Source organism: Triturus cristatus, chromosome 2_2, assembly GCF_964204655.1.
Source record: "Triturus cristatus chromosome 2_2, aTriCri1.1, whole genome shotgun sequence".
Lineage (NCBI taxonomy): Eukaryota > Metazoa > Chordata > Amphibia > Caudata > Salamandridae > Triturus > Triturus cristatus.
Genome location: NC_140582.1, coordinates 111,920,338 through 111,934,444, shown reverse-complemented (window position 1 = coordinate 111,934,444; position 14,107 = coordinate 111,920,338). Strand labels below are relative to the sequence as shown.

At 48.7% G+C, this 14,107-nt stretch overlaps 1 protein-coding gene across 1 annotated transcript in view; it reads right to left on the bottom strand.

Moving 5' to 3' along the window:
* Positions 1–13,756, bottom strand: part of CPLX1 (complexin 1) — a 522,128-nt gene extending 508,372 nt beyond the window's left edge. Inside the window, exons 1-2 of the mRNA XM_085641121.1 lie at positions 13,360–13,756; positions 11,412–11,531 (exon numbers count right to left, since the gene is read on the bottom strand). Of these exons, the coding sequence (XP_085497247.1) occupies positions 11,412–11,442 (31 nt within the window). The 5' untranslated portion in view covers positions 11,443–11,531; positions 13,360–13,756. The remainder of the gene's footprint in view (positions 1–11,411; positions 11,532–13,359) is intronic.
* Between the last annotated feature and the right edge of the window lie 351 nt (positions 13,757–14,107).

The window sequence follows — 14,107 nt, the reverse complement described above, 5'->3', positions numbered from 1 at the left end:
TGGGAAGGATAAGCTGTGGGGCTGACTCTGATCTAATCAGCCTTGCTAACAATCTACCCGCTTTGTCTCCTTCCACGTACCAGCACTGCCTACCTTTTTTCTCGTCATATTTTTCTAACTGGTCCCATAATTGACATTGTTTATGCTTCTGTCAATTCCAGGCTTGTCTAGCAGCTGCGTCTTTGGGCAAAGCCCTTTCCAGACTTTTTCTTGTTTGGCTAAGTCCAGCTCTAGGGTGCAATGGCCCCCACGGCAGTCGTCAAACATACCCCTCGGATAACTACCTTCATCATATCCCATTCTACGGCTCTGGTACCGGCCAATTCTCGTTAAAATATTAGTGACGTATTTAGGGTATCCTGAAACACTGGATCAAGCAGGGTTTCAGTGTTCAGCTGCCACAAAGGGACCCTAGAGAGATGCCTAGCAAGGGAGTAAGACATCAGCAGAAGGGAGTGGTCCTAAATGTACAGGGACAGGTACCGCATGTCACTGTTCCGGTGCGCAGCTGTCATTGGTATAAAAAAATATTCTAAACGACTATAAGTGGATGTGGCTGGGGTGTGACAGAAGTATGTAGGAGTGTGTGGGTGACAGTGGCTCCATATATCAATCAGGCCCAGGCTTTGCTGTACCTGTTATAGCGATGCCGTTATGCGGGGCTTAATTCCCAACCGAGGAGGTGACCAATCCTTCTCCCCATGTAATGCACAAATAAAGTCACCAGCCATGACAATCTCTGTACTTGGGCTACCTGCGTAGCCCGGAGCACTGAGACCAGGAAATCTGTATTAGGAGCGTATATATTAATAAGGCACAGGGGGTGTGCATCTAGTGTCCATTCTAGAATTATGTATCTGCCCTCTGTGTCCCTAACTACCTTAATGGCTTGAAACAGGATCACCGGGGCTATCCATATCAGGGCTCCCTGTGCACATCCTGAATAGGATGTGGCAAAAATCTTACCCTGCCACGCCTCTGCAGGGACTTAAGACAGTCTCCCCACAGATGTGTGTCTTGTAGGAAGGCTATTGCCACCCCATAGAGTCTAAGATAGGTAACTATTCTGTTATGTTTTGTTGGATTGTTCAGAACCCTCACATTCCGTGTTATGAACTTATAAGACATTCCTCTGGTCTCCCCAGGCATATTGTGTATCTAAGGTTCCTACTTCGTGAACTCTGACTCCCGCCAGTGTCAGTAATCACTGCGCCCCCCTGCATGAAAGTTTCCCCTTCAAACATGTAATAGTAAACAGTGTGGGAAATCATATTCAGTACAAATAACAAAATCATCAGCTCTAGCAACAGTAGAAAAACTTGTTTCCAGAAACCTGGAGGAAATCTCCCTTAGCTCCCCTCCACCCACAGGCAGTGGCCCCTAGATCCCTCTTATTCAACCATCTGTCAAGAGGTTTGTTGAAAACCCCGCCTCAAAGTTCCTCCTTAGAATCTAAACATAACTCAATGCAATACTTCCTTTGAGGTCTATACTCTAACCAAGACCCTAGGACCACATTCACAGAGGTCTGGGCCCCAGAGTCTTCTGACCCAGATTAGGTGTCATTTCACAGCATATTAGACTTTAGTATTTATGTCCTGTGAGTGCTATAAATATTCTTGAGCCCTGTTCTGGCCCTGGCTCTTCTACATTACATCTCCCTTTCCTGAGCCCCCTGTGCATGTCCCAGCTCCACATGCGATCCCATATCTCCTGTATAAAGGACTGCTCATTGAGGTGCTCAACCCATTAACATCTCCTGTTCAGCAGATTCAGACAGCTGGCTTAAAGCAGTAAAGGGGTTCTGAGTCACCAGTGAAAGCGATTCAGTCCTAAAAGTTCCATCTTCTGCCACTAGTATCCATTCTAAAGTCTATACCTGAGGTGTCCCTCACTGTTGGGGGGCTGTTTCTCTTTGGCTATCCGGGCACCGATTGCCCCAGCCCCGCTGTTTACGCCATTCCTTGAATTGTTTCCCCCGCACAGATCCAGGAAGTCCATCTGGCCCGCAGCCTCCTGCGGTATCTTGAAGAAGTGGTCCCTGCCTTCATGTTGGACACACAGATGGGTGGGCAAGATCAGGCTGTACTTGATGCTGTGATCCCTCATCCTACGCTTGATGGCCAGGAAAACTTTGCAGAGGTCTTGCACTCTTTTTTTATGTAGTCTGGATGTTTCTGAATTTCCTCACCTTCATATAGTGTGGGCCGTGTGATCTGACATATTGTAGTATTATGTCTCTGTCCCGGTGATTGAACAACCAAGCTATTATTGCTCTCCGTGATGCTCCTGGATGTGCTCCCGGTCCCAGGGTTCTATGCGCCCTGTCTATTATAAAGATTTAGTGAGACTATCTCAGGGATCGCAGCGGGTATCCAGTCCTCCAGGAATAGTTCAGTTGGGGAATTGTCAGCGTGCTCTGGGAAGCCCAGTATTCTAAGTTTGTTCCACCTAGAGTGACCTTCCGAGTCTTCTTGGAGCCCTTCAAAATGGGCTGCACTGCATTTCAGGTCTGCCACTGTTGTTTGTAGTTCCTTCACCTTTGAACGGAGTGTAGCCACCTCCCCCTCCACGGTCATGACTCTCTCCACCTCTTTCCTGAGGTCTAGGTGTAGATGGTTAATATCCATGGCCATTGAGTCCATTTTAGTTTTGAATGCGATTCGGAATCCTTTTATCGCTTCTAGAATGTTGGTAGTGCCCTGCATCTGCTCTCCCTGTTCCTAGAGCTGGGCAGGCTTCCGGCACCCCTCTTGGGAACCACGCCCCTGACACCGTGTATTGTACTATTTTGTGGGATTGGGATCCCCAACCGGTTTATCCTTTCCCATGTTGACCAGCTACACCACAAAGCCTCGAAGACAAAGGCTTATAAATGTGATAGATGAATTTAGCTGCAGGGGATCTCACCAGCCATTCATCTGGAGCCTCTTCAGTCTCTGGGGTATCTGTACATGAGGAACCTTCCACTCTGTCTGCAGACCGTCGGGCTCTACGATTCACGTGGTCTGCACTGCAGGACCTGAACTCAGCAGCCAGTGAGCCCCAAGGCAGAACCCACTCTGTGTCCCGGGATCTAGGGCAAGGCAGAAATTCGGACTTGCACCCAATGTTGATCCCTCAGTGGACGGAGGCCGGCACCCCCAAACCTGGATACGAGTCACCGCCATCCACGTGGGGTGCAGTTCTATCCTATTGTGAAACAGGCAAGGCTAATCCCAGGGGTGCACTCACCACAAACGCCCGGGGGCGGGGTCACACCACAGTCACGGTAAAGGAGCTAGTTGCCACCAGGGAACCGCTGCTGACCACCGTTGTGTATGTAGCACCTGTTCCTGTGTGTCCAGGTTGATTATGGCTCAATGGGCAGTCACGCCAAGATGATTCACTACTGCAGTTTCATCACGCTTCCTGGCCAACAGGCCTCACTCCCTGACATACACATTCGCCGGGGGCCCCAACACCTGCTCGGTGCTCTCTGCTGGCAATGCAGGGCATGGGGGAACTAATGGCTTCACTCGTAAATGCAGTAGCCCTTCGGAGGGTGGCTCCTTCCTTTCCGATCTGCGGTTCCTGCCCAGCACGCAGGCCAGATGCAGCTTGGTGACCCCCAACTAGAGGGGTTGTCCGCACAAGGCCACCCACCTCACTGGCAATGGAGGGCACGGAGGGACAAGCAGCCCCATTCACCAATGCGGCAGCCCTCTGAAGGCATTTTCTTTACTTTTCCGGTCTGCGGTCTCAGCCCAACTCGCAGGTCGGTCGCAGCTCAGTGACCCCTCCACCTCGAGGGTTCATCTGCAGCTTAAGCTCTTGCTTTTAGCCGCACATGTATGCAGGCTGCAACAACATAAGATGCAAAGTTTGTGCTCTAGGCAGTGACAGCAAAGTAGCCGTACCATGTCTGTCCCTCTATATCTACAATTAAATGATGTTACAATACAATATCTGCTTTGTTTTCTGTGTGAGTTACATCGACAACCTTTCATCTTCTGAGGCAAGACTGCAAATTCCAACAATAAGAGACTCTCCAAGTTCTACAAAAATAAAAGGGAAATAGTTTCACCTGTGATAGTATGGCCATTTTTACTGCAGACCTTCAAGATAGTGTGATTTTTTTTAGGCTCAGTGTTTTCCTGCTGTCTTCTTAATGTTTTGTTTCAGCCAACAAATATTCTAAGGAAAATATGTCTTCCCTCACCTTAAGCACATCTTGCAGCTGCAAAAGTGTAATATTGATATCTACTTCATCCCTGTTGTTGTATAAAATAAATTATGATTTATTGGGAACAGTATGAGTTTCGGTCTGTCACCCAAACCTTCTGTCAGGGGTCATGTCTATCACAGTTTATGGTGGATGAGTTGCTTTTGGTTATAATTCACAGGCATGAACCCAGAAATTGGCTGAGATTCATGAACTTTTGGTAACAACGGTGATAACTTAAAAAAAGGTCTATTTCACTGTCCTGTTCCTCTTCACCGGGAGACGACTGGCAGATCAATGGTGAGCCTGCATCAAGAGTCAAAGAAACTTTGCAGGCATGTTTGTTCTTATTTTCTACCTCCTTGTGCTCTATGCCTTTCGCAGTGGAGGAAGAACAGTCAACTCATATTGTAGAACAATCATTTGTGAATGCAATAGATCTTGCATTTATGCAAGACCTATTGCATTGCAAATGGTAGGCATCACGGACAACAGGAGGGAGGGCGGGGGAAAGGCACGGACAACAGGAGGGTGGGGTGGAGAGGGCACGGACAACAAGCGGGCTGGCAGGGGGGAGAAGGCAAGGACAACGGGACAGAGGGGGAAGAAGGCACGACAATTGGAGGGAGGGGGTAGTAAAGAAAGCACCAAAGCATGTTGTGCCTGCAGTAGGAGAACCTCATTAAAGAAAATAGTGCTCACACTCTAAATAACGCGTACCCTGTAACAACTGAAGTAAAGGGGCGGGTCGCCATGAGAAGTGACAAATGAAGAGGAGGCGGTACTAAGGAGGGACTAACAAGCCTATTGACGAATCAGAAGCCAGCATTTAGGACGGACAATGACACCAACCAATGGCAAATAGGGGCGGAGAGTGGGCGGGCGTCTATTCTCTACTCCTCTACAATAAGTCTCACAGAGCAGCACATGTGCACTGGCTGTAGGCCCGACGTAAAAATGAAATGCTTTCTGGCAAAAACAATAATTTTGACAGGAATTGCAATTGCACCTGTGATATATCTGGCGAATACAGCAACTTCATCCTAATAATAGTGCCTGCTGGAAAACTGTTCTTTCAAGAGTTTCCTGAGGTGTTGTGTCTTCAGTTTCGTCTGTGATTTCATCAGTTACCATGGATACTACCAAAGTACTTGATCCTTAGTTACTTTTTGTCATCATTTTCCTTCTCCATCTTGTATGGCCTATTTTCTCTATTGAACCCTTAGGGCTCAGTGTATACATTTTTAATAAGCAGACATTTGTAACTGCTCAGCCTCGTGGTCATCTTAGTCCCTCTTTCTGTTAATTCCTAACACATTTTTGTCTCTTCCTTTTGACATTTTTCTTGGATGTGATGATTTTGCTGCTGCCTCCACTGATACATGAAAACTGCCAAGTTAGATTGTATTAAAGAAAACAATGTGAATTTATGAGTAGTGTATAGACTTTATCCGTCTGTTTGAAATCCCTGTAATCAGTGCAGGCTATCTAGAAAGAACTAATGATACACCTCTGTGTGAGTGAGAGTGGAGGCTGTGGTGGAACTGCACACAAGTCACAAAGGAAAGTTACAAGCATTAGCAAGATTCCCATATTGGGTGTAATGCTTAAACAGACACAGTTTCAGGTGCTTGTATCTTCACTGCACAAATACACGTGGAGGTTTATTCCAGCTCAATCTATATTCCCCACATAGTTGTTACATATTTCAAAGATTTAGCCATCCTGACATATATTTTCCTCTTCCTCTTCAGATCACATTGATTTCATCTATGTATCTGGTTATTTTCCTGTATCATATTAGTATGTGTCAAGCTGTTTACCGAATTCTAAATGTGAGTGAGTGAGTGAGTGAGTGAGTGAGTGAGTGAGTGAGTGAGTGAGTGAGTGAGTGAGTGAGTGAGTGAGTGAGTGAGTGAGTGAGTGAGTGAGTGAGTGAGTGAGTGAGTGAGTGAGGGAGTGAGGGAGCGAGTAAGTCAGTCAGTCAGTAAGTCTGTCAGTCAGTGGGCAAAACTGTGCTGGTAATAGCATAGAACTTGACACTGTGAGGAATGGTTAATTTGTAAAAAAATTGTCTTGTCAGAAGGCATCTGTAGCTTGCACCACACACTGACCCTGCCATGCTACTAATGGTAGTAACAACACAACTGCTAACCATCACACTCTTACAAGTGTGACAATTTGGACTACTCAATGCCCCTAAAGCTATAAAAATGACTCGGGCAGCAAGTGATAGTCATTTTTAATGTACATTGAATTAATAATTTACTTTTGTTGTGGTCATCTCTAAACCAGTCAGGCAGCGCCACCTTGTGGCAGACAGTCACAAGGGCCAGTGTTGAAAATGATGTGCCGGTGCCCAGCACTGGATACCAACTACTCAAATTAAGCACTGACTTGCAGACTTGATATAAAAAGAAACAAGTTCTGTTGAGAATTCTATAGAAGGCATCTATTAATAATGAGGTAAGAAAATGTTATACTCTTCATGTGTAAAAGGGTTTGCATTGTTGCTATGCAGCTAATGGTTAAGGCAGAACCGGGTAAAATAGTTTGAACATACTTCAAATCACCCAGATTTTCAATTAATTTAGATTTGCAGTTGGCCCTTGGGGGCTGGCCTCAGCAGGGTGCTGCAATTTTTCCTTGTTGCTTTAACCCCGCGGAAACCACAGGGCAGCACTATGGACACAGAAAACAGACTATAATAATGTAATCAAGTGTGCAGTCAGAAAGAAAATAAAAGAATGTTAAAGTTCTAATGTCATCCCTGTGGTGCCCCTGTCCCACTTGGTTGGAGAAAAAAAAACTTGAAGATGAAAACTTTACATCATGATCATTTGGTATTTTTATGCCCCATGAAAATAGACATATTTTTCTGAATGTCAGTATAGACAGTTAATTAAAGATTTGAGAATTTCCTTAAACTTCTTATATCATTGAAATTCAACATCCGCCCCTCCTGGCCTGGACAGTGGCTGCTTTAAGAAGATGGTATCCTGTGAAACTCCAACCAGGTAGGTTTCGCAAAACCGCCTAAAATTGAAACAGGGTGGTACTTTGTGCCCTTTGTCTGTTTTTGTGTTTATTTAGCAGGGAAGTCGGTCACCTGGGGGTGATCAACCCCTATACCACGATGCAACTCCGTGAGTGGTTGGTTGAAACATGCAGGCCAGCTAGCTGCTTGTTCAACCCCATCTGCAGGGACCCTGTGGGTACATGGGGCAGTCTGCAACTGTGGGGCAAACTAAGCCCCCCACAATTGTTATATAGATTACCCATGCACATGACAGGAAAACCCCGGTTCATTGCTTTTTTTCGAGCAAGCACTGTCCTAAAATAAATTATTAATCTTCCCCTGCAGTTCAGAGAAACAAGCAGATTAAAACCATAAACACGGAAATGGCAGTCGTTTTGCTAAAAGAAAAAAAGTTAAATGCACCTCATTTCAAACAAGTCAATATAGAGAAAATTGTCCTGAGGAAACATTCCACACAGCGCCTCCTGCGTCTACAAAATGCCACAATATTGCTGCATGGTCGATTGCAGCAGGCCTTGTGCTTTACCTCACGATGCCATAAAATGCATGTTAAAAAAGAGTGACGTCTGCATTAAAGCAGGGACTAAATGGGTAGGAAAACAAAATCAGCAGGGGCAAAAATGTTGGAGGCAGCCCCACCCTGCAGGAGGCCCAGGCAGCTCTGGAAGCAGCCGCCTAGCCCTAAGTCAACCAGGGAAATGCTAGCGTGGCCGAATGGGCAGTGTACTGCAGGGCCTCTTCAAAGGCAGCAGGCCTGGCCCCCTGGTGGTGACACAGGCAGCTGCACAACTGGGACCACAGAAGGAGCATTCCTTCGATCGAAGGCAGCGCTGTGATTCTTTCTAGCTATGAGTAAATGTATATTGACCTCATGCATCTGTGGAGAAGTGTGGCTCAATGGTTAGAGCAGCAGACCTCGATGCAGAGCACTGGTCTGGGACCAGGGTTCGATTCCCGTCACGGCAGGGTCTCGGGCTATAAATTCCGTGGACCGGATATTCTCGCCTCAGTGCCTATTCTAATCATGGGTCCACGCTGCAACTCTGGGCAATAGCTTGCTTAATCTCCACAACGGCCCCAACAGCACTGGGATGCCTGGCTTCACCCTGGGGATGCCCAGGAGTGGACATTTCACAGGGAAAAAGCCAGGAAGGGTTCCCTAGCGGTATGAGTACAGTGCCTGGAAACCCTGAACCGGGGTAGCTATGCGCTATATATGCACATTTACATTTACATTCCAGATATGACCCTGAACCGGAACGTTTCCTAAACAAATGGTACCTGCTGCTTCTGCAGGAAACACTAGATTTTCCCAGCAGGCCCCCACTCTGTCCTTGGCAGTGTCAGGAATTTGCATCCCAACTCCGTCTTTCCGTCCTTGGGTCTCTTCTCATATGAAATCATTGACACGTTTCAATTTTCCAAATGGCATAATCATTTCACCCACACTTCAGTGGGTTTTAATCATTTCGTTATTGATATAGCGGTGTCCCGGACAAGGGGGCCTGACAAATGGCCCAACGCGTGGGCGGGTTAATGGCATGAATCCTATTTCGCCTTCTGCAGCATATTCCTGGAATCAGCAGATCTGGGTCCGCGCATCCATCACTCGGTGCGCAGCGAGAGCAAAGCGCTGCTGGGGGGATATTTAAAGGGGGGGGGGGAGGGAATCGACGCTAAGGGCATCAAAGGTGGCCATTTTAATTTAACGTCGCCCTAATTATATCATCAGCTGAAGAATAGTATTGAGATCTAGGTGTATCTTATTCTGCAGGTTCAACCCTACATTTCAGCTCCCAAACAATGCTGCCATCTTTCCATACTGTGGCCTTGAATATTTCATTATCAAATGTCATCAAAAAGCCACCTGATTACGGTTCACCTTTACAAGGTCATTGGTGCTAACAGATTTGGTTCAATGCTAAGCACTTTCTACTTTTTGTATTAATACTTTTGTATTTTTGTATTAATAATTGCAAACATTGGGGCAGATTTAAGTTGCACTTGCGCCACTTTTGCGCCGCCGTTGCGTCACTTTTGTGACGCAGTAGCGGCGCAAATCCTGCGCCATGGTGCGGGGTATTTACAGCGTGACGCATCTGGGCGATGGGTCACGTTGTAAAGCCCTGCGCCACATGTAGGCGTTCCAGGGCAGGTGGGGGCGTTCCGGCGCAGGAACGCCTCCTAAAAGTGGCTGAGTGAAATCTACAAGATTTCACTTAGTCACTTTTAGGTCCATGCTGCGTCAAAACCCTGCGCCTGCTTGAAGCAGGCGTAAGGATTGACGCAGCATTGTACAGATAGGGCCCCCCAGAACATTGCTGGAGCTGCGTCGCGCTTGCGACGCAACTCCAGCAATGCGCCACTTTTACGGCACAGATGCGTCACGCATCTGTGCCGTTTTTGCCCCATGGTGCGCCGCATTATAAATGCGGCGCATCCATGGTGGCGCAGCTGTGGCGCATAATAATTGGCGCATCCCTGCTGACATGCAGGGATGCGCCAGTTAACATAAATCTGCCCCCTAAAATGTAAGGTGGTGATCGACCTCTGCACAAAACACTCTCAAAGAGAACGAGTGGCCACCAGGTTGATCTCAGACCTGAAGCTGTCCTCCTCTAAGAGGTTCCAGAGGTTCAACGTAATTGACTAATTGTGTTGTTAATTGAAGAGCCATTATGTAAAAATCTCCACCCCATTATAAAAAACAAAAAACAATAATCTTAAAAAACAAAACACTAATTGTTTTCAGTGGTTTGCACCAGATGTGACTTTCTCAGACATTTGTGTGGGAGGTGGGGGGGGATCCGGGGGGTAGGGGCCTATAAGGGTTAGTGAGTGTTCCTCACCACCCCTCACCGAAATATAAGGAGCAATGGTGACAAACATTACAACAACAACAAAAGTGGTAAGTGGTAATAGCTGCTTAATAACGGGGGTCGAGATAAATGGTTCTTCTATTCACATAAGCGCACCTGAAAAGACTTACACCGTGAACTGGTGCAGTGGTGTGGCTGCTGTGTTCGTGTTTGTGCATGCAGTGCTAAGGACGGTGTTCAGATTTGGAAACTGCACACAGCACTTGGGTTGTGCATTAATGCTGGACAGGCACCTGCCGTCACAGAGCCACCAAACTGTCCTTGCAACAAGTCATTTGTGTATCAGATTTGACCGTTCTTCATATCTCCACAACCCCTGCTTCGCTCTGGTGAGCTGAGGATGGGGTGGGAGGGAAGTCTCGCGAGACAGAGCAGAGCACAGCGCCAGCACCTGCAGAGCTCTGCGTTGCCACTCTCTGGCTCTCGGCAGTCACTGCACGCTCCGTGCACGCTCCTAGCAATGAGGTGGGCTCACCTGGTAATGCTGTTCTCTGTGTGTTTTTATGAATATTTGCAGATTGTCCGAATCTTTAGCACTCAATCTGACAGAGGACTGGTTGGTGAAATGCTGGTAGTTGGCTTATGCTCTGTCTGGGGGGTGATTGGGGTTGGTAGTGTTTGCAGCATGAAGGGAACCCAGTGACACAATGTAAAATGATGGAGTCGCCTTTCTCAGTTCTTGAATTCCAGAAGAAACTGCAAACCTGTCTCTTCACCCAGCCCCGGCCCATACTCATCACATCCAGCTACTGCTTCAGTGCCAGGATACCCCCCCCGGTGAGTTTTGCGCTATACATGTACACATACAGAATGTGACGAGAGCCCCGGAGTCTCCCATATCTCACAGAGATTCTTTGAGCTTGGACTGACTAGCCCCCCTTAAGGGTTGGAGCACCCAGAATCAGTGGGTGCCCACTGCTAGCAGGGAGACCTTGCAATCTTTGCATGAAGAAAGTTTGGAGACATCATGTGTACCTCGTGCCTCAAGGCGGTGAGGTGTGAACGTGTGCACGCGAGGGGCGCGCAGGTGTTTGAAAGATGTCTGGAGAGGCAGTATGTTGTTCTATGGGTGGCATGAACGCGTTGCACGGTACTCCTCCCTCCTGTTTGTTCATACAGTGCCCAGGGCGTGTCTATGCAGCCCACACTGCAGATGACCTCAGCTGTGCATTCCCGTTTGTTCGTATGCAGAGCATCTGCATGCACGGGAGGTAGGCTCACGTACACCATGGCACGATGGGGTTTCATGTACAAATCTGTTACATACCACATTAAACAATGCACTTACCCCCCAACGCTTGCTTCATAACAAAATCCATGGTGATGGCTTCTGATTCCTGTCTCTCAGTAAGAATTCACCGGTGTCACATGCAGGTGCGCTGGAGCTGGGGTTCTGGGGGTGCAGCCCCTAACAAACAAACACACAAAGGGCACATGTCAGACCACCGCAACAGCATGCTTTCACCTCATTTCTCTCTCCGCGCTTTGCGTCGGCGCCTCCGTTCAGAAGCCTTTGGCAGCGGGTTTTGTAAAACTATTTCCTTGTTCGGGACATAGAAAGGCGCGCTTTGCCTCGCTGTCCCGAGTAATACCAAAGCACGCTAGCCGTGTTCAAACTGAGCCGGTTCATTAAAAATGTTGGGGAGGGGGTGAAAACGTGCACTGTTTGTGTTTGCTCCACCTTTGCGAGCTCGGTGGTGCATTGGAAGCCTCGGTGTGAGTTTGGCCACATGTTGTGTGCCTCGAACTGCAAATTAACCATGCACGTGGATAGACTGGACGCTAGGTGTGAATGGAAAGTCAAGGATATCGTTTGCGAACCAGACACAATGACATCTCTGAGTCTGTTAAAAAAGGTCAAAACATGTTGAAACGAGCGTGGAGTTTGATGAGACCCCGGCCAAACGGTTCATTCACAGACTCGCGCGCGTTTGGCAAATGGTGACACTGTGACCTTGCAGGTTCAACTCAATGACCTCTTTAATTCACGAGGATGTGAAAGCGTGGACACCCCCTTAAAAGCCAGCCTTCTCTTTCTGCTTCATTCACACATACGGTGTATGCTGCACGCGCGGAGAGGGTGCGGAGGGAGGGAGTTTACACGGCAGGAGGCGGGGCACGGGCGAGGGGCATCTCAAGGTGAAGCGCTCCAGTCCTGCGAGTGCGATACATGCGGCAGCCGCTGCTGGCACAGAGGCGCCTGTGGAGATGGCATTGTGCTCCCACCGTCCCTGCGGCTTCCTGAAGTGAGAGAGTGACACGCGCTGCTCGTCCCTCCGGTGTCAGCCACAATACAAACCGCTACACTGCCGGAGGGGGGTTCCCTGTAAAACCTTAGCAACTGCGGTGCTGGCGGAAATGTGCTGCAGTGAAAAATGTATAGGACATTGCAGGGGTAACTTGTACAATGCGGAGTCGTAACACAGATTAGAGAGGCTTTGGTACTCGCAGCGCTAGCAACGAAAAAGTGCTGAAGAAAAAAACACAGTGGCTGCACTAAATATATTACAGCAGTAGTAACACCGCCTGGGGTGGGGAAAGCCTTGTCTCGTAAGTGGACATTGTAAAGTGAGAAACGAGTCTGTTTGGACCCCCGTGCGTGGTGGAAGAGCCCCGCAATGTCCGCCTTGGTGGAAGGTGTTGAACTCCAGTATGGGTAAAAAAGGAGGTGAGGCGATCTGCCTCCCTCTGCTGGCACCTCGACATCGGTACTCACTTAAGGAAAACAACTCAGAGTACATTAGAAGCGGCACTCTCCTCGGAGCACACAGCAGTTATTTTAGGCAATGAAGGCTGGCTGCATCATGCTATCAGATATGCGTTGAGAAGCAACATGACATGATGTATATTTAAGCTGCCATTTTGCACACTCACTTTGAAAGCAGCTGGTCGTAAACAAAGTTCTTTATGGTAGAAATTGCACGAGCAGCGGTGCGACAGCGAATGCATGCTTAGAAAGATTTCCAGGAACTCAGCCGATTGACTTTTCCTGAGCAACATTGCGCATTCTGCAGAATCAACGCTCAGCTACGTTAAATAAAGGAGTAAAGCATCCCCCAGTCACCAAAACCCTTGTACGCCGGACTGAGGGGACAACTGCCGGCTACAGGACGCAGCCTTTTCCTGCCACCTCTGTAGCTGGAGCACCGAGAAAGGGATTTCAGCACCGGAGCCACCGGACAGCTCCCACCGCATCCTCTACAGAGAGACAGGAAACACACAAAACATACACGTACCGGTGTCTTCACTTCCTGGACGCAGCTACTGAGGGAGACCCGGCTCCAGCCTCCCCTCAGCTATCCCACGACAGGGACTCAGCAGCGAATCTCTATCGGCCCCGGTAGACCCTCTCCTCGCGGCGTGTCAGGCTCAGGCTGGCTCCATGTGTGGGGACGGAGCTCAAGGGCACCGAGGATGGATGGGAGCGGCCGAGGGAGGCGGGAGGAACGGAGCCCTGGAACCGACAGCAGCGCCTGAGAGAGGGACTCGGCACACCGAGAGAGGGGCTGTGACTTCTCTGAGCCCGGGTAGCCGGGAGGAGACGGAGAGGAAAGGGCGGAGAGAGGACGATCAATAGCCTCCCCACTCTTCTAGTCACAACTCCCTCTTTTTTCTCTATCGCAGCATTTCCGGGACCAACCCACTCCACTGTACGACAGGATCGGCCAACCCCTCCCACCTCCCCCTCCCTCTCCAGCAGGGAGCTCTACACACCGCCCAGGCGTCGTCGCATGCTGCATTTGTAGGTAATGGTTTGGAAGATCAGAGTGCGCGTGGAATGGGGTGCAAGGGGAGCAGGGAGGAGGGGTGCCACCAGTCCTACGGTCTTTCACGAGCTGCCCCCGGCTCTCAACCGGCGTTGGTCCCACTGGCGTCTCCTTTTCCCTTTGCTGAAGGCGAGCAGCAAGCGCTGGTACTGCAGGTGCTGCCTCTCTGCAATCTCATGTTATGCTTGGGAATTACCGGGGGCCTGGTCTAATCTAC